General features: G+C 46.4%; 1 protein-coding gene across 4 annotated transcripts in view; it reads left to right on the top strand.

Moving 5' to 3' along the window:
- Nucleotides 1–19,984, top strand: part of LOC140399099 (uncharacterized) — a 484,003-nt gene that overhangs the window by 417,791 nt on the left and 46,228 nt on the right. For 3 of the 4 annotated variants that reach the window (XM_072488263.1, XM_072488260.1, XM_072488262.1), the window contains 7 exons: nucleotides 3,015–3,068; nucleotides 4,239–4,346; nucleotides 16,378–16,431; nucleotides 16,594–16,647; nucleotides 16,742–16,795; nucleotides 19,612–19,665; nucleotides 19,789–19,842. In XM_072488263.1, coding sequence (XP_072344364.1) covers nucleotides 3,015–3,068; nucleotides 4,239–4,346; nucleotides 16,378–16,431; nucleotides 16,594–16,647; nucleotides 16,742–16,795; nucleotides 19,612–19,665; nucleotides 19,789–19,842 — 432 coding nt within the window. The remainder of the gene's footprint in view (nucleotides 1–3,014; nucleotides 3,069–4,238; nucleotides 4,347–16,377; nucleotides 16,432–16,593; nucleotides 16,648–16,741; nucleotides 16,796–19,611; nucleotides 19,666–19,788; nucleotides 19,843–19,984) is intronic. The other variant, XM_072488261.1, reaches the window with a different exon arrangement.

Raw genomic sequence — 19,984 nt, 5'->3', positions numbered from 1 at the left:
GGGACCCGACCTGCCAGATAGTGCCCCCATGGACACCCACATGCGAAAGCCCTCCCAGCCAGCAGCACGGCTCCCGCATGATTGTGGCGCCGCTGGACACCGTCCGCAGCCACCATGCCGGGCTCCCGCACGGCTGGGACCAGAAGTGCACCGCACCGTCATGAACCCAGCCCAGCGGGGACGGAGCATCGGGGGAGGGCCTTAAGGTGACGCACTGAGTCCGTTCCAACAGCGTGCGGTGCGCGCCGCGATAATGCTGTTTCAGAGGGAGAGGAGCATATAAAACCTGCGTCAAACAGACGCCTCCCAACTAGGACACTAAAAGATTTATTTCTTGAGGGTCGTTTTGCAGGATTGAAGGAGCTGGGAGTGGAGTATGGGCTGGAACAGGGGGAAATATTTAGATACATGCAGGTTCGAGACTTTGCCAGAAAGGAGATACAGAGTTTCCCAGTAGAGCCGGCTTCCACATTGCTGGAGGAGGTGCTGACGGCAGGGGGACTGGAGAAGGAGGTAGTATCGGCGGTTTACGGGGCTATTTTGGAGGAGGAGAAGGTGCCGCTAGAAGGGATCAAGGCAAAGTGGGAGGAAGAGTTGGGAGAGGGTATGGAGGAGGGGTTCTGGTGTGAGGTGCTCCGGAGGGTGAACGCCTCCACCTCATGTGCAAGGTTGGGGCTGATGCAGCTGAAGGTGGTGTATAGAGCGCACCTTACAAGGGCGAGGATGAGCCGGCTCTTTGAGGGGGTAGAAGATGTGTGTGAACGTTGTGGGGGAGGCCCCGCAAACCACGTTTGGTCCTGTCCAAAGCTGGAGGATTACTGGAAGGAGGTGTTTAGAGAAATCTCTAAAGTGGTGCACGTGAAACTGGACCCGGGGGGACCTGCTGGAATTCTTAACGCTTGAAAAGGTCAAATTCAAGCTGAGGGGAAGGATGGACGGGTTCTACAATTAATGGGCGTTGTTCATTATGCACTTTCGAGAATTGGATCACATCGAACATTAGGAGGGTTGGGGGCTGGGAGGGTTGGGGGGAGGGGGACTATATGTGTTAATGGTGACGATGGGTGAGTCCTGATTCCTATTTGTCATTTGTTTATGTTAACATGCGGGCCAATGTCTGGGGTTTGGTGGGAGGATGGGATCGTTGTTATTGATATGGGGATTTGTTGCTGATTATTGTTTATTGTTGGATGTAAATTTGAGAGAAAATGAGAAAAAGGAAGAGAATAAAAACATTTTTTTTTAAAAAACACGGCGTTTCTCCATAAAAAAGGATTCTCCGCCCGATTGCGAATTACGAAATCAGTGTCGGGGAATGGAGAATCTCGCCCCACGTCTTCATTTTTATTCATCTTTGCTTCTGGTTGTTTTCGGATCTGGTCGTGCCCTCTACTTTGGGTTCTAAACTCTTCACCTAGATTTGTCAATTTTAATAATAGCTTTCAGCAGGAAGGGTTTTCCTTGCCATTTTCCCCAAGAATGTTCATTTCCCTCAGACACAAAAGCCTGGATAAAAGGAGCGGAGACTCAGAAGGCCTGGGTCCTGTTCCCTTGAAATACTACACCAGGTTTTCTGGTGCTGCCCTGAGGTGGAATGGTGGGGGAACGTGGCTTTCACATGCGGGAGGTACAGGACAGGCTGGGCAATTACCTGAGGTGGGAATTGTGTTGCTTGCTTCCTGCCTTAGTCTCTAGTTTGTTTGATGACTGGGCTCCCCAGGGCATGAACATTAACAGCTACAGAGGTTCTGCAGGGTCCTGGGGTAAGATGGAAGAGTGGCAGGTGAAGGCTGGGCTAGCATTTTTAACCCATGCAGATTTTGCACTGGCAGCCAGGATCTCCAACAGCAGCCAGAAAGTACTGATCTCCTGGCCTTGAAAAGCAACTGCAGACCTCCCTGCTCTTTTCATTGGTAGGGCTGTTCCTTTGGTAATTTAAAGCACTCATCAGAAAATGCATGGCGTGTCAGTGCTGGACCAAAGCGGCCTGCTACAGGTGCACTATTTCAATCTAGTAAAAACATGGGTGGGGTTTTACAGGGGGTGTGACAGAAACTCTCTGTGAGATGCTATTGTCGGAAATTAGTAATTTAGCCTAGAATTTGATTTATGGATTATGCTGCTGTGACAGTTTGAAAGGAATAATTACTGACCTGTGGCACAACCTGTCATTTTGGCGGAAAATGAAATGTTATTTCTTTTATGCTTGGAGACAGCACCTGCCCCAGGTGTGTTCTGGGAATGTTTTTTTCATAGGGGAGTGAACACACGCCAGTTAGGTAGCTTGCTTTTAAAAAATTTTTTTAGAGTACCCAATTAATTTTATCCAATTAAGGGACAATTTAGTGTGGCCAATCCACCTACCCTGCACATCTTTGGGTTGTGGGGGCGAAACCCATGCAAACACGGGGAGAATGTGCAAACTCCACACAGACAGTGACCCAGAGCCGGGATCGAACCTGGGACCTCGGCGCCGTGAGGCAGCAATGCTAACCACTGCGCCACCGTGCTGCCCTTAGGTAGCTTGTTTAAAGTTTGTTTCACACTTTATGAAGTGAAACTTACAAGATAATGAATGGCTTAGATAGGGTGGACGTAGGGAAGTTGTTTCCATTAGCAGGGGAGACTAGGACCCGGGGGCACAGCCTTAGAATAAAAGGGAGTCACTTTAGAACAGAGGTGAGGAGAAATTTCTTCAACCAGAGAGTGGTGGGTCTGTGGAATTCATTGCCACAGAGGGCGGTGGAGGCCGGGACGTTAAGTGTCTTTAAGACAGAAGTTGATAAATTCTTGATTTCTCGAAGAATTAAGGGCTATGGAGAGAGAGCGGGTAAATGGAGTTGAAATCAGCCATGATTGAATGGTGGAGTGGACTCGATGGGCCGAATGGCCTTACTTCCGCTCCTATGTCTTATGGTCTTATGGTCTTATGGAAATTGTTTTTCAGAATGTAAAAGAACTCAAAAGAGGTCAATTGTCTCAAACCCTTTTTTTTTTTAAAACAAAAATACTAGGGAGTACCTGGTGAGAAAGGAGAAATAGGAGATCATGGCAATCCTGGACCCATTGTAAGTATTTACTGTTATTGAGAAAATCAAAAGCATCTAAACTTGAACAGTTGCCAAATATAGTAATTTTTCTTAAATCTCAAATAAAATTTAAAACTGGTTGTCAGTAAAACATGTAGCATTGATCATTGTACCCATACAACAGGAAAATCAAAGTCCAACTCCTACTCTCTCCAATTCCTTCATGCAGTAGAGTTAATCTATTTCATTCTGAAACTTGCATCTTCGCAATTACAGGATCAATTATATAGTCAGCTGTTTTAAAGGGTTATTTTTGATTTAACATAGACCCCATTGGCGAGATTCTCCACTCCCGCGCCGGTTGGGAGAATCGCCTGGGCCGCCAAAATTTCCTGGGATGCCGGTCCGACGCCCTCCCGCGATTCTCCCAAGTGGCGGGAACGGCCCCACCGAGTTCCGCGGGCCGCAGGCCGGAGAATCGCCGGAGACACCTAAAATGGTGATTCTCCGGCCCCCCCCCCGCTATTCTCAGACCCGGATGGGCCGAGCGGCCAGGCCAAAACAGCAGGTTCTCCCCGGCGCTGTCCACACCTGGTTGCTGCCATCGTGAACGCTAGGGGGCAGCCTGCAGGGGGGGGAGGGGGGATCCTGCACCGGGGGGGGTACCTTAAATGTGGGGTGGCCCGCGATCGGTGCCCACCGATCGTCGGGTCGTCCTCTCTGAAGGAGGACCTCCTTCCTTCCGTGGCCCCGCAAGATCCCTCCGCCATCTTCTTGTGGGGCGGACTTAGAGAGGACGGCAACCACGCATGCGCGGGTTGGTGTCGGCCAACCCGCGCGGATGACGCCAGTTATGCGGCGCCGGCCATGTCATCTATGCAGCGCCGCCTTTACGCGGGCGACAAGGCCTGGCGCGTGTAGATGATGCAGCCCCGATCCTAGCCCATTGTCAGGGCCTGAATCGGTCGGGATCGGGGCCGTTTCGTGCCGGCGTTCACACCGGCGTGACCACTTCGGCGCGGGAGTGGAGAATCCCACCCCATTCCTTTCAAACACTGGATTTCAATCCGCCATTGGGAACCCAATTTATATTCGAATTGCAAGCCATCAAACGCAATGGAAAATTAATGTTGCTCTAATGTACTGGTGCAAAATGACTGCTTTATTTTAATTTCTTACAAATGTGTCGAGTGATATCATCTGATACAGGGTCAAGCAGGTCTTATGGGAACCAAAGGTTTGACAGGACCCAACGGTGAATTTGGACTCCAGGGAATGACGGGTAAAATGGGACAAAGTGGAGACGCAGGACCCATGGTAAGTTGTTTGTTTTACTAGAGGGCAGGATGTAATCACTTATGGAAATTATTACAGTGATGGCTTTTTAGTTAAATTTTCAATTGGGGGACCTTTATTATTTTGATTTATGATCAAACATTTTGGTTTATGATCTTCCCCGCCCCTCCCCCGGATAACGCGATCAGGTTCACGCCAGGAAGGGGGGGAGCCTGATTAGCATATTTAATAATAAATTTGTATATAATTATAGGGCATAAAGCCGTTGCTTGCCATAACGTCCCACTCAGCCAGCTTGAGGTCATGTCGGTGCAAATCACTACTGGTTTTCAAAAATAATAAACAGTTCTGATCACCATGTCGGGTGTACACAGGGAAGTATAGCCCCGAGGTGGTGAGGCAGGGCACCATGGCACTGCCAACAGCAGTTCCTCAATAGTTGTGCGGTGGGGCGGAGAGCGGGGCCAGAAGTACCCTGATGCTGGCATGGGGAGGAGGGTGGCGATGCTTGTACAGGGTCCTCGTGACGGTGGTGAGGGGGAGAAGATTACATTCAGTACAGATCGGGGAGCTCTTAAAAGATACTGCCGCAATCTCTGTGGAGCCAGCCTTCTGGGCTCTATCAGGCCCCGGGGAAAATTGCACCCCTCAGATTCCTTGTCCACTGTGTGTCAGGAAATCTGGAGTGAAACCTCAGCTAACCATCTGGAGAGATAGACGCCGTTTTTTAGCCTAATCCTGACACTTTTGGAATTTTGGAAAATCTCTCCCGAAATATCATCATTTTTAGACTGATGGTGATTCCAGGAAACTGGCAATCTCTAGGTGGCCACCTAATTCCTAACTCAATCTATCTGTGCAGGCTAATTCAATATCTCAGGCTGATTAATGCAATATCCATGCTGACTAATTCAATGTCCCGTGCTGATTAATTCAATGTCCCGTGCTGATTAATTCAATGTCCCGTGCTGATTAATTCAATGTCCCGTGCTGACTAATTCAATGTCCCGTGCTGACTAATTCAATGTCCCGTGCTGATTAATTCACTGTCCCGTGCTGACTAATTCAATGTCCCGTGCTGACTAATTCAATGTCCCGTGCTGACTAATTCAATGTCCCGTGCTGACTAATTCAATGTCCCGTGCTGACTAATTCAATGTCCCGTGCTGATTAATTCAATGTCCCGTGCTGACTAATTCAATGTCCCGTGCTGACTAATTCAATGTCCCGTGCTGACTAATTCAATGTCTCGTGCTGATTAATTCAATGTCCCGTGCTGATTAATTCAATGTCCCGTGCTGACTAATTCAATGTCCCGTCTGATTAATTCAATGTCCCGTGCTGATTAATTCAATGTCCCGTGCTGACTAATTCAATGTCCCGTCTGATTAATTCAATGTCCCGTGCTGACTAATTCAATGTCCCGTGCTGACTAATTCAATGTCCCGTGCTGACTATTTCAATGTCCCGTGCTGATTAATTCAATGTCCTGTGCTGACTAATTCAATGTCCTGTGCTGACTAATTCAATGTCCCGTCTGATTAATTCAATGTCCCGTGCTGACTAATTCAATGTCCCGTCTGATTAATTCAATGTCCCGTGCTGACTAATTCAATGTCCCGTCTGATTAATTCAATGTCCCGTGCTGACTAATTCAATGTCCCGTCTGATTAATTCAATGTCCCGTGCTGACTAATTCAATGTCCCGTCTGATTAATTCAATGTCCCGTGCTGATTAATTCAATGTCCCGTGCTGATTAATTCAATGTCCTGTGCTGACTAATTCAATGTCCCGTCTGATTAATTCAATGTCCCGTGCTGACTAATTCAATGTCCCGTGCTGACTAATTCAATGTCCCGTGCTGACTAATTCAATGTCCCGTGCTGACTAATTCAATGTCCCGTGCTGACTAATTCAATGTCCTGTGCTGACTAATTCACTGTCCCGTGCTGACTAATTCAATGTCCCGTGCTGACTAATTCAATGTCCCGTGCTGACTAATTCAATGTGCCGTGCTGATTAATTCAATGTCCCGTGCTGACTAATTCAATGTCCTGTGCTGACTAATTCAATGTCCTGTGCTGACTAATTCAATGTCTCGTGCTGATTAATTCAATGTCCCGTGCTGACTAATTCAATGTCCCGTGCTGATTAATTCAATGTCCTGTGCTGATTAATTCAATGTCCCATGCTGACTAATTCAATGTCCCATGCTGACTAATTCAATGTCCCGTGCTGATTAATTCAATGTCCCGTGCTGACTATTTCAATGTCCCGTGCTGATTAATTCAATGTCCTGTGCTGATTAATTCAATGTCCCATGCTGACTAATTCAATGTCCCGTGCTGACTAATTCAATGTCCCATGCTGACTAATTCAATGTCCTGTGCTGACTAATTCAATGTCCCGTGCTGATTAATTCAATGTCCCGTGCTGACTAATTCAATGTCCCGTGCTGACTAATTCAATGTGCCGTGCTGACTAATTCAATGTCCCGTGCTGATTAATTCAATGTCCCGTGCTGACTAATTCAATGTCCCGTGCTGATTAATTCAATGTCCCATGCTGACTATTTCAATGTCCCGTGCTGATTAATTCAATGTCCTGTGCTGATTAATTCAATGTCCCATGCTGACTAATTCAATGTCCTGTGCTGACTAATTCAATGTCCCGTGCTGACTAATTTAATGTCCCGTGCTGACTAATTCAATGCCCCGTGCTGACTAATTCAATGTCCCGTGCTGACTAATTCAATGTCCCGTGCTGACTAATTCAATGTCCCGTGCTGACTAATTCACTGTCCCGTGCTGACTAATTCAATGTCCCGTGCTGACTAATTCAATGTCCCGTGCTGACTAATTCAATGTCCCGTGCTGATTAATTCAATGTCCCGTGCTGACTAATTCAATGTCCCGTGCTGATTAATTCAATGTCCTGTGCTGATTAATTCAATGTCCCATGCTGACTAATTCAATGTCCCATGCTGACTAATTCAATGTCCCGTGCTGATTAATTCAATGTCCCGTGCTGACTATTTCAATGTCCCGTGCTGATTAATTCAATGTCCTGTGCTGATTAATTCAATGTCCCATGCTGACTAATTCAATGTCCCATGCTGACTAATTCAATGTCCCGTGCTGATTAATTCAATGTCCCGTGCTGACTAATTCAATGTCCCGTGCTGATTAATTCAATGTCCTGTGCTGATTAATTCAATGTCCCATGCTGACTAATTCAATGTCCCATGCTGACTAATTCAATGTCCCGTGCTGATTAATTCAATGTCCCGTGCTGACTATTTCAATGTCCCGTGCTGATTAATTCAATGTCCTGTGCTGATTAATTCAATGTCCCATGCTGACTAATTCAATGTCCTGTGCTGACTAATTCAATGTCCCGTGCTGATTAATTCAATGTCCCATGCTGACTATTTCAATGTCCCATGCTGATTAATTCAATGTCCTGTGCTGACTAATTCAATGTCCCGTGCTGACTAATTCAATGTCCCGTGCTGACTAATTCAATGTCTCGTGCTGATTAATTCAATGTCCCGTGCTGATTAATTCAATGTCCCGTGCTGACTAATTCAATGTCCCGTCTGATTAATTCAATGTCCCGTGCTGATTAATTCAATGTCCCGTGCTGACTAATTCAATGTCCCGTCTGATTAATTCAATGTCCCGTGCTGACTAATTCAATGTCCCGTGCTGACTAATTCAATGTCCCGTGCTGACTATTTCAATGTCCCGTGCTGATTAATTCAATGTCCTGTGCTGACTAATTCAATGTCCTGTGCTGACTAATTCAATGTCCCGTCTGATTAATTCAATGTCCCGTGCTGACTAATTCAATGTCCCGTCTGATTAATTCAATGTCCCGTGCTGACTAATTCAATGTCCCGTCTGATTAATTCAATGTCCCGTGCTGACTATTTCAATGTCCCGTGCTGATTAATTCAATGTCCCGTGCTGATTAATTCAATGTCCTGTGCTGACTAATTCAATGTCCCGTCTGATTAATTCAATGTCCCGTGCTGACTAATTCAATGTCCCGTGCTGACTAATTCAATGTCCCGTGCTGACTAATTCAATGTCCCGTGCTGACTAATTCAATGTCCTGTGCTGACTAATTCACTGTCCCGTGCTGACTAATTCAATGTCCCGTGCTGACTAATTCAATGTCTCGTGCTGATTAATTCAATGTCCCGTGCTGACTAATTCAATGTCCCGTGCTGATTAATTCAATGTCCTGTGCTGATTAATTCAATGTCCCATGCTGACTAATTCAATGTCCCATGCTGACTAATTCAATGTCCCGTGCTGATTAATTCAATGTCCCGTGCTGACTATTTCAATGTCCCGTGCTGATTAATTCAATGTCCTGTGCTGATTAATTCAATGTCCCATGCTGACTAATTCAATGTCCCGTGCTGACTAATTCAATGTCCCATGCTGACTAATTCAATGTCCTGTGCTGACTAATTCAATGTCCCGTGCTGATTAATTCAATGTCCCGTGCTGACTAATTCAATGTCCCGTGCTGACTAATTCAATGTCCCGTGCTGATTAATTCAATGTCCCGTGCTGACTAATTCAATGTCCCGTGCTGACTAATTCAATGTCCCGTCTGATTAATTCAATGTCCCGTGCTGACTAATTCAATGTCCCGTGCTGATTAATTCAATGTCCCGTGCTGACTAATTCAATGTCCCGTGCTGATTAATTCAATGTCCCATGCTGACTATTTCAATGTCCCGTGCTGATTAATTCAATGTCCTGTGCTGATTAATTCAATGTCCCATGCTGACTAATTCAATGTCCTGTGCTGACTAATTCAATGTCCCGTGCTGACTAATTTAATGTCCCGTGCTGACTAATTCAATGCCCCGTGCTGACTAATTCAATGTCCCGTGCTGACTAATTCAATGTCCCGTGCTGACTAATTCAATGTCCCGTGCTGACTAATTCACTGTCCCGTGCTGACTAATTCAATGTCCCGTGCTGACTAATTCAATGTCCCGTGCTGACTAATTCAATGTCCCGTGCTGATTAATTCAATGTCCCGTGCTGACTAATTCAATGTCCCGTGCTGATTAATTCAATGTCCTGTGCTGATTAATTCAATGTCCCATGCTGACTAATTCAATGTCCCATGCTGACTAATTCAATGTCCCGTGCTGATTAATTCAATGTCCCGTGCTGACTATTTCAATGTCCCGTGCTGATTAATTCAATGTCCTGTGCTGATTAATTCAATGTCCCATGCTGACTAATTCAATGTCCCATGCTGACTAATTCAATGTCCCATGCTGATTAATTCAATGTCCCGTGCTGACTAATTCAATGTCCCGTGCTGATTAATTCAATGTCCTGTGCTGATTAATTCAATGTCCCATGCTGACTAATTCAATGTCCCATGCTGACTAATTCAATGTCCCATGCTGACTAATTCAATGTCCCATGCTGATTAATTCAATGTCCCGTGCTGACTAATTCAATGTCCCGTGCTGATTAATTCAATGTCCTGTGCTGATTAATTCAATGTCCCATGCTGACTAATTCAATGTCCCGTGCTGATTAATTCAATGTCCTGTGCTGATTAATTCAATGTCCCATGCTGACTAATTCAATGTCCTGTGCTGACTAATTCAATGTCCCGTGCTGATTAATTCAATGTCCCGTGCTGACTAATTCAATGTCCCGTGCTGACTAATTCAATGTCCCGTGCTGATTAATTCAATGTCCCGTGCTGACTAATTCAATGTCCCGTGCTGATTAATTCAATGTCCCATGCTGACTATTTCAATGTCCCGTGCTGATTAATTCAATGTCCTGTGCTGATTAATTCAATGTCCCATGCTGACTAATTCAATGTCCTGTGCTGACTAATTCAATGTCCCGTGCTGACTAATTTAATGTCCCGTGCTGACTAATTCAATGCCCCGTGCTGACTAATTCAATGTCCTGTGCTGACTAATTCAATGTCCCGTGCTGACTAATTCAATGTCCCGTGCTGACGAATTCAATGTCCCGTGCTGACTAATTCAATGTCCTGTGCTGACTAATTCAATGCCCCATGCTGACTAATTCAATGTCCCGTGCTGACTAATTCAATGTCCTGTGCTGACTAATTCAATGCCCCATGCTGACTAATTCAATGTCCCGTGCTGACTAATTCAATGCCCCATGCTGACTAATTCAATGTCCCGTGCTGACTAATTCAATGTCCCGTGCTGACTAATTCAATGTCCCGTGCTGACTAATTCAATGGCCAGTGCTGATTAATACAATGTCCCGGTCGGGATCGTCCGGCCATGCAGCACCAGAATGCATCTCGCTGCGGTGCAGCGTGGCCGGTCAAAGCCGACATCCCTCTCCTGGTATCCGTCGGCCTCGCAACATTGCAAGGGGAATTCCGCCACAATGGGCGGGATCACTTCATGGCAAATCTGCATATTGGAGTGAGGCAGTAAGCCTTACCCTAATGTGCAGATTTGCAAGGTATCTGAGGCTTTGAGATTCAATGCCTTCGCGTCGGAGATCTCGGGCGAACGCCTTTTGGCACTGGTCCCCACAAACAGGCATCAGACGGAGCGGCACTCGCGAGTGTATCCAAAGGGATTGGATGCCCCCCAGCTGCATACTCTTTGGGCAGGGTGGTGCCCTGGCACTGCTGGAGCCACCTAGGTACCCCAGCAGTGCCAGCCTCACACCCTGGCAGTGCCACCTGGGTGCCATCCTGGTACTGCCAAGGTGCTTAGATGGATGTGCCAGCTGGCAGGGACACTGCCATAGTTCCATTTCGAATGGCAATTCCGGCGAGCAGAGCTCCCCTTTTTGAAAAACGGGGCTATGTGCAGCCTCAGCTGTGCGTTCCCCGTTCTGGCCCCTTATTTAGCACAAGTAGCGTTGAACAGCCAGGTGTTTCTCGGCACTGCGAGTGTTATAACCTGCCTGAATACTATTGGCTGGGGTCTATTGGGTATTCCATAACTCTTGGGGAGTATGAGCTCCCACAATGTGGAGGGCAGGGACTTCATTAGCAGTTTCATAGAACATAGAACATTACAGCGCAGTACAGGCCCTTCGGCCCTCGATGTTGTGCCGACCTGTGAAACTACTCGAAAACCCATCTACACTATTCCCTTATTATCCATATGTCTATCCAATGACCATTTTAATGCCCTTAGCGATGGCAAGTCCACTACTGTTGCAGGCAGGGCATTCCACGCCCTTATTACTCTCTGAGTAAAGAACCTACCTCTGACATCTGTCCTACATCTATCTCCCCTCAATTTAAAGCGTTGTCCCCTCGTGCTAGACATCACCATCCGAGGAAAAAGCTCTCACTGTCCACCCTATCTAATCCTCTTAACCTTCTTCTCTCTAACGAAAACAGCCTCAAGTCCCTCAGCCTTTCCTCATAAGATCTTCCCTCCATACCAGGCAACATTCTGGTAAATCTCCTCTGCACCCTTTCCAATGCTTCCACATCCATCCTATAATGCGGCGACCAGAATTGCACGTAATACTCCAAATGCGGCCGCACCAGAGTTTTGTACAGCTGCAACATGACCTCATGGCTCCGAAACCCAATCCCTCTACCAATAAAAGCTAACACACCGTACGCCTTCTTAACAACCTTCTCAACCTGGGTGGCAACTTTCAGGGATCTATGTACATGGACACCGTGATCTCTCTGCTCATCCACACTGCCAAGAATCGTACCATTAGCCCAGTCCTCTGTCGTCCTGTTATTCCTTCCAAAATGAATCACCTCACACTTTTCTGCATTAAACTCCATTTGCCACCTCTCAGCCCAGCACCGCAGCTTATCTATGTCCCTCTGCAACTTGTAACATCCTTCCGCAATGTTCAGAACTCCACCGACTTAATGTCATCTGCAAATTTACTCATCCATCCTTCTACGCCCTCCTCCAGGTCATTTATAAAAATGACAAACAGCAGTGGCCCCAAAACAGATCCTTGTGGTACACCACTAGTAACTGGACTCCAGTCTGAACATTTCCCATCAACCACCACCCTTTGTCTTCTTCCAGCTAGCCAATTTCTGATCCAAACTGCTAAATCACCCTGAATCCAATGCCTCTGTATTTTCTGCAGTAGCCTACCAAGGGGAAGCTTATCAAACGCTTTACAGAAATCCATATACATCACATCAACTGCTTTACCCTCATCCACCTGTTTGGTCACCTTCTCAAAGAACTCAATAAGGTTTGTGAGGCACGACCTACCCTTCACAAAACCATGTTGACTATCTCTAATCAAATTATTTCTTTCCAGATGATTATACATCCTATCTCTTATAAACCTTTCCAAGACTTTGCCCACAACAGAAGGAAGGCTCACTGGTCTATAGTTACCGGGGTTGTCTCTACTCCCCTTCTTGAACAAGGGGACAACATTTGCTATCCTCCAGTCTTCTGGCATTATTCCTGTAGACAAAGATGTCTTAAAGATCAAAGCCAAAGGCTCAGCAATCTCCTCCCTAGCTTCCCAGAGAATCCTAGGATAAATCCCATCTGGCCCAGCGGACTTATCTATTTTCACACTTTCCAGAATTGCTAACACCTCTTCCTGATGAACCTCAAGCCCTTCTAGTCTAGTAGCCTGAAACTCAGTATTCTCCTCGACAACATTGTCTTTTTCCTGTGTGAATACTGACGAAAAATATTCATTTCGCATTTCTCCTATCTCCTCGGATTCTACGCACAACTTCCCACTACTGTCCTTGACTGGCCCTACTCTGACCCTAGTCATTTTTTTGTTCCTGACATATCTATAGAAAGCTTTAGGGTTATCCTTGATCCTACCTGCCAAAGACTTCTCGTGTCCCCTCCTGGCTCTTCTTAGCTCTCTCTTTAGGTTCTTCCTAGCTAACTTGTAACTCTCGGGCACCCTAACTGAACCTTTAAGTCTCATCTTTACATAAGCCTCCTTCTTCCTCTTGACAAGTGTTTCGACTGCTTTAGTAAACCATGGTTCCCTCGCTCGACCACTTCCTCCCTGCCTGACAGGTGCATACTTATCAAGGACACGCAGTAGCTATTCCTTGAACAAGCTCCACATTTCCATTTTGCCCATCCCCTGCAGTTTTCCTCTCCATCCGATGCATCCTAAGTCTTGCCTCATCGCATCATAATTGCCTTTCCCCCAGATATAACTCTTGCCCTGTGGTATATACCTATCCCTGTCCATCACTAAAGTAAACGTAATCGAATTGTGGTCACTATCACAAAAGTGCTCACCTACCTCCAAACCTAACACCTGTCCTGGTTCATTACCCATTACCAAATCCAATATGGCCTCTCCTCTCGTTGGCCTATCTACATACTGTGTCAGGAAACCCTCCTGCACACATTGGACAAAAACGGACCCATCTAAAGTAGTCGAACTATAGCGTTTCCAGTCAATATTTGGAAAGTTAAAGTCCCCCATAATAACTACCCTGATGCTTTTGCTCCTATCCAGAATCATCTTTGCAATCCTTTCCTCTACATCTCTGGAACTTTTCAGAGGCCTATGGAAAACCCCTAACAGGGTAACCTCTCCTTTCCTGTTTCTAACCTCAGCCCATACTACCTCAGTAGATGAGTCCTCATCAAACGTCCTTTCTGCCACCGTAATACTGTCCTTGACTAACAATGCCACCCTTCCCCCTCTTTTACCACCTTCCCTGAGCTTACTGAAATATCTAAACCCCGGCACCTGCAACAATCATTCCTGCCCCTGCTCTATCCATGTCTCCGAAATGGCCACAACATCTAAGTCCCAGGTACCAACCCATGCCGCAAGTTCACCCACCTTATTCCGGATGCTCCTGGCATTGAAGAAGACACACTTTAAACTACCTTGCTGCCTGCCGGTACTTTGAAACCTTACTCATGACCTCACTACTCTCAACCTCCTGTATACTGGAGCTACAATTCAGGTTCCCAATCCCCTGCGGTTTCACCCGCATAAATAGAGCTGGCCATTGTGGAACCATCTATCATAACAATAATCTTTATTGTCACAAGTAGCCTTACATTAACACTGCAATGAAGTTACTGTGAAAAGCCACTAGGCGCTACATTCCAGCGCCTGTTCGGGTACACAGAGGGAGAATTCAGAATGTCCAAATTACCTAACAGCACGTCTTTCGGGCCTTGTGGGAGGAAACCAGAGCCCCCGGTGGAAACTCATGCAGACACGGGGAGAACGTGCAGACTCTGCATAGACAGTGAGCAAAGGCAGAAATTGAACCTGGGACCCTGGGGCCGTGAAGCAGTGATACCCACTGTGCTACCGTGCTGCCTTTGAAAATTGAACCTGGGATGGGTCCCTGGCGCTGTGAAGCAACAGTGCCAACCACTGTGCTGCCGTGCCGCCCGTGCGGCAAAATTGAAGGTCAGGGATAAGTTGGAGCTCAGGAGAGATTAACAAAGACGTTGTGGAAACAAGACAAAATGGGTGATAATTTAAACTGGTAGTATTTAAATTTCCAATCTGCTTCCTCAGAGCAGTTTGGCTTCCCACCCTCCTGCCACCCCCATCCCATGTCCGTTTGAACCGCAAGTAGTGACATGGACTAGGGATTCAGAACTTTTAATTCCTTACCCTCCTCGATCTGACCCAAATTTGCCCAGCTGCTAGGGTTACAATTTCCCCCAAATGGAGAGATTTTTTTTTTTAATCTCTTAAAATTCTTTTCAATTTTTTACTGATGATACTAAATTGTTGCATTTTAGATACTGGACCAGTTGAAATAGCTTTTCAGGATCTGCTTTGTGAAAACATCTCAATGTTGAATACATATGTTACTTCTCCTCCTAAATTTTTTTTCTTTTCTGAAACAGGACCAGTTTTTCCTCCTACCGTACGCTTCATACTTCATGCATCTTAGTAAATCTCTACCGCACCTTCTCACTGGCCTTTGACATCCTTCCTAACTTAAACTTACAATGTCAGTTTCTCAGAATACATTTTTTGGTACTTCTGTGCTGAATAATGTATACTTGCTTGAATGAAGAGCATGATTGGGGAGGTTTTGCAGCCAGTGGGTAGTGTCTCTACCTCTGAGCAAGAAGCTCTGGGTTCAAGTCCCACACCAGGACTTGATGACAACAGAAGGTGTGTTCATAACATGACCAAACAGGTTGATTGTCAACCCACAAATCTTTCCAACAAAGCTTTGGAAAACAGTATAACTGGCAGAAGCTCCTCCGCAGCCATGCTTGATGAGGAATTGCCCCCTCAAGCTATAACCTCTGGCTTCAGGAAACAACCTGTTCCATGAAAGCAAGTTACAGAAAACAGATGTATGATCTTTATTGTCACAAGTAGGCTTACATTAACACTGCAATGCGGTTACTCTCCAAATCCCCTAGTCGCCACACTCCAAGGATTTTCTCGGTCTGCCTTGTGTGTCTATAGACATGGGAAGTCTTCTAAGAGTACGTAAAATTAATTCTGGTGTGTTCAAACCCTTTAATCATGGATGCAGTAGGGCAGCACGGTGGTGCAGTGGTTAGCACTGCTGCCTCACAGCGCCAAGGACCCAGGTTCAATCCTAGCCCCGAGGTCACTGTCCATGTGGAGTTTGCACATTCTCCCCATGTCTGCGTGGGTCTCACCCCCACAGCCCAAAAGATGTGCAGGGTAGGTGGATTGGCCATGCTAAATTTCCCCTTAAATGGAAAAATATAATTGGGTACTCTAAATTTTTTAAAAATCATGTATGCAATCAATTTGATGCTAAATAATTTGCGAAGAACAATGTTCCTTAAGCCAAATATAATTGGGTAGAATTGTATAGAATGTACTGCACAAAAAGAGACCATTCAGTCTAACTTGTCGATGCTGATTTTTATGTTCCAAGGGGTGTCTCCTCCTAAGCCTCTTCATCTAACCCCATCAGCATTGCCTTCTATTTCTTCCTCCGTCACTTTTTTAAAATCTAATTTCCCCTTAAATGATATTGTTAACTCAAGTTTCAATAATTGAGGCATCAAAATCTGCCATTCTTAAATAATGGAATGCATCTTTTCAGGGACCAAATGGACCAGCTGGAGAACCAGGCCCAGTAGGGAAACCAGGAATGGAGGTTGGTAAAAACTTTGAGATTCTTGGCCTATGGATGGCTAAATAGGGGTGGAGAATAAAATAGCAACTGTTCATGACTTAAATATGTTCGCATTATATTTTACAATGCTGCTCCTCCCTTTATTATGAATTTATATTTGGAAATGTATTTCTTGATTATTAGGGTTCTCTTGGAGAGCACGGAAAACAGGGTGGAGTTGGCCAACCAGGCAGAATGGTAAATATTACTGTTTGAATAAACAAAACAGAAAGATGAGAAATCACTGCTCACAAACATTTCAAATGTCATGTGAAATGTTTGCACCTTTTAGGGTCCAAGAGGTCAACAAGGATCCGAAGGCCAAATGGGGATCAAAGGAGCAAAGGTGAACGCACAGTTGAACTACTGAGTACATTAATCAGTACCTGAAAATGGAGACCTTTCATTTTAACAAGACTTCCGAGGCGGTATTATCGTCTCACAGATCTTTCATATGTTGGTGAATTGATGAAGGAATGAGCAGATTTACAAGAGTTGGTGCTGGTTCAGTTTCACCTACATTACTATGTATTTTTCAGCACAGGACTCATAAAAGTCTGTGCTTTCTATATGCTTCATAATTTATAGAATTTCCACCAAAGATCTGTCACCTGTGGGATAACCCCGACTTGGCCTTGCCAGATGGCAGAGCACCAACTGCCCCACTAAAAGTAAACACTGTGAAAGGAATGTCATTAAATCTGAGGTAACCCAAAGTGGGGGGGGAGTCCTCGGAATTTCAGTTACTGAGCAGCTTGAATTACTTTCTTTTATTTCAGTGTTCTTCAAAGGTTGTGGAATTTCAGTCTTCTGGCTGGCGGCGCTTTTGAAAGATGAAATCAGCCAAATGTGCAGAACGCAAAACTCCTTGTGCAGTCACACAAATGTACCTCACAAAACTAGCATGAGCCTGGATACGATGATATGGCTTCCCAGTATTGAGCCTATTGAAATCTGTCTCAGCTTAGCTAAAGGAAAGACAGGGACCAGGACATCCCGCCAGCGTGTTTTCCAAAGGCAGAGGCAGCTCAGCATTGGCCGCCGGCAGGACCACAAAATCCCGCCGAGGTCTATGGTGTTTTGTATGGCTTGCTTGCCCTTCTGGAAGTTCTCGCCGGCGAGAAGAGACGGAAAGTCCCGCCTTGGCTTTTACCCGGCATTTTTCATAACCGCTGGATGTCTCATTGCACTTTACAGCCGACCAAGTAAGTTTTAAAGCTGCAATGTGGGAAACATGACAGTAAAATAGCCAGAAACAGCAATGTGCAAAGGAACCAGATAATCTGCTTTTTGTGACATTGATTGAGGGAGGAATATTGGCCAAGCCACCAGGGATAGCTCCCGTGCTAGTTTTGAAAGGTTGTTAGGAGATCTATTAGCAGGCAGGTGAGGCCTCGCTTTAATGTCTCACCTGAAAGGCGACACTTCCGACAGTGCAGCATTCCCTCAGTACTGCACTGGAGCGTCAGCTTCGAATTTTGTACTTCCAAAGCCTAGAGGATGACGATCCCAGAACCTTATGATTAAGAGTGATACCAACTGAGCCACGGTTATATCAACAATGGTTGGACTAAGCCTCTGGATGCAGCTTCTAGCGATTGCCAAACCTTTCGCTTTGGCAAAGAGACGGTCTGGAAACAATGGCTCTGAAATTCTGTGATCCCACTTCCCCACTGTATTCATGGCACAGCGCCACTGTCATGCATTGATCTTAAGTACATCTTGACCTATCTTGATCCCACAATCAGAATAGATGAGCAACATGAGCAGCTTGCCTGTGCCAGAATTGCACAACTGAAGCATCCCTAGAAAGGATAGAAAAAAGCCCAAGCGTCGACAGATCACGCTCAATATTTGTGATTATAAACATTTGCCCTTTCTCAAGAATGCCCTTGGTCTGCTAGTTTTGTGGATCACCTGACAGGTAATGGTTACCAGCAGCCAAAATGGAACTGGCAGAAATTCCATAGAAGAGTGTCATCCCGCCAGCCTGGCCCCCTTTCCTTACAGCAGTAGGAAAGAATTGTCAGTCATTCACCTTTCCCTCAGGGAAAAGTTGGTACATTCAAAACAGGACTACGGCCGGATGTAAACAGTTTCCACCAGCACTTCTATCAGCAATTCTGCCCGACAACAATTCCAAAGAAATTGGGAACTTGACTGTCTCACTCTACTAGAGTCATGTCTCCTCTTGACTGAGTGTTTTAACGGGTTGTAAGATCTATGGGAGAATAGTAGGTGGGGCGAAATTCTCCGGTATCGGCGCGATGTCCGCCGACCGGCGCCAAAAACGGCGCAAATCAGTCCGGCATCGCGTGCCCCAAAGGTGCGGAACCTTCAGCCCCTTGACCAGCCGAGTCCTAACCTTGAGGGGCTAGGCCCGTGCTGGACTGATTTCCGCCCCGCCAGCTGGCGGAAGTGCCCCGCCAGCTGGCACGGAAATGACATTGCCGGGCGGCGCATGCGCGGGAGCGTTAGCGGCCGCTCACGGCATCCCTGCACACGCGCAGTGGAGGGAGTCTCTTCCGCCTCCGCCATGGTGGAGACCGTGGCGAAGGCGGAAGGAAAAGAGTGTCCCCACGGCACAGGCCCGCCCGCGGATCGGTGGGCCCCCCCCCCCCCGATCGCGGGCCAGGCCACCGTGGGGGCACCCCCTGGGGCCAGATCGCCCCACGCACCCCCCCCCCCCCAGGACCCCAGAGCCCGCCCACGCCGCCTTGTCCCGCCGGTAAGAGAGGTGGTTTAACCAACGCCGGGGGGACAGGCATTCTAGCAGCGGGACTTCGGCCCATCCGGGCCGGAGAATCGCGGGGGGGGCCGCCAACCGGTGCGGCGCGATTCCTGCCCCCGCCGAATCTCCGGTGCTGGAGAATTCGGCAATCAGCGGGGGCGGGATTCACGCCAGCCCCCGGCGATTCTCCGACCCGGCGGGGGGTCGGAGAATCTCGCCCCAGATGTGCTGTTCCATCCACCATTGGAACAGATTGCCTAATCCAGGAGGTACAGAAATGTGGAAAAAATAGATTATCCAATCTGAGAGTGCATTGTTTTAAATAAACACAACTACAAAAATAATATATGTACAAAACTAATATGGATATCAGAACTTAACCCCTCACATTAGCAACTGGAGTTAACATTATTTCAATTTTTTTTTTAAAGGGTGACAATGGGATTACCGGAAATCCAGGAAACACAGGAAGCCCAGGAAGAATGGTCTGTACCCAAAAGCCATTTGAAAATTGCTTCCACTTGTAAACCGATTGCAATTCCATTGTTCAGAAATGTTATAAAATGATGGCACTCAGTGACCCAGGAATACTCTCTTCTGTCTTTTAGGGGAGGAGAGGAAAAACAGGATCAAGAGGACTAAGAGGGAAGAAGGGCTTAAAGGTAAAATGGGTCCTTTGTACCCCTGGTTATTTATTTATTCAGGATTCATGTTAAGTTTCACTGAGGAATGTTTGGTAAAAAATCTCTGATTTTGAAAATGCCTGTAACTAAAAGTAATTCACAGAAATGGTGTTCTGTTTGT

Source organism: Scyliorhinus torazame, chromosome 22 (assembly GCF_047496885.1).
Source record: "Scyliorhinus torazame isolate Kashiwa2021f chromosome 22, sScyTor2.1, whole genome shotgun sequence".
NCBI classification, from domain to species: domain Eukaryota; kingdom Metazoa; phylum Chordata; class Chondrichthyes; order Carcharhiniformes; family Scyliorhinidae; genus Scyliorhinus; species Scyliorhinus torazame.
This window is presented reverse-complemented; position numbering and strand designations above follow the sequence as displayed.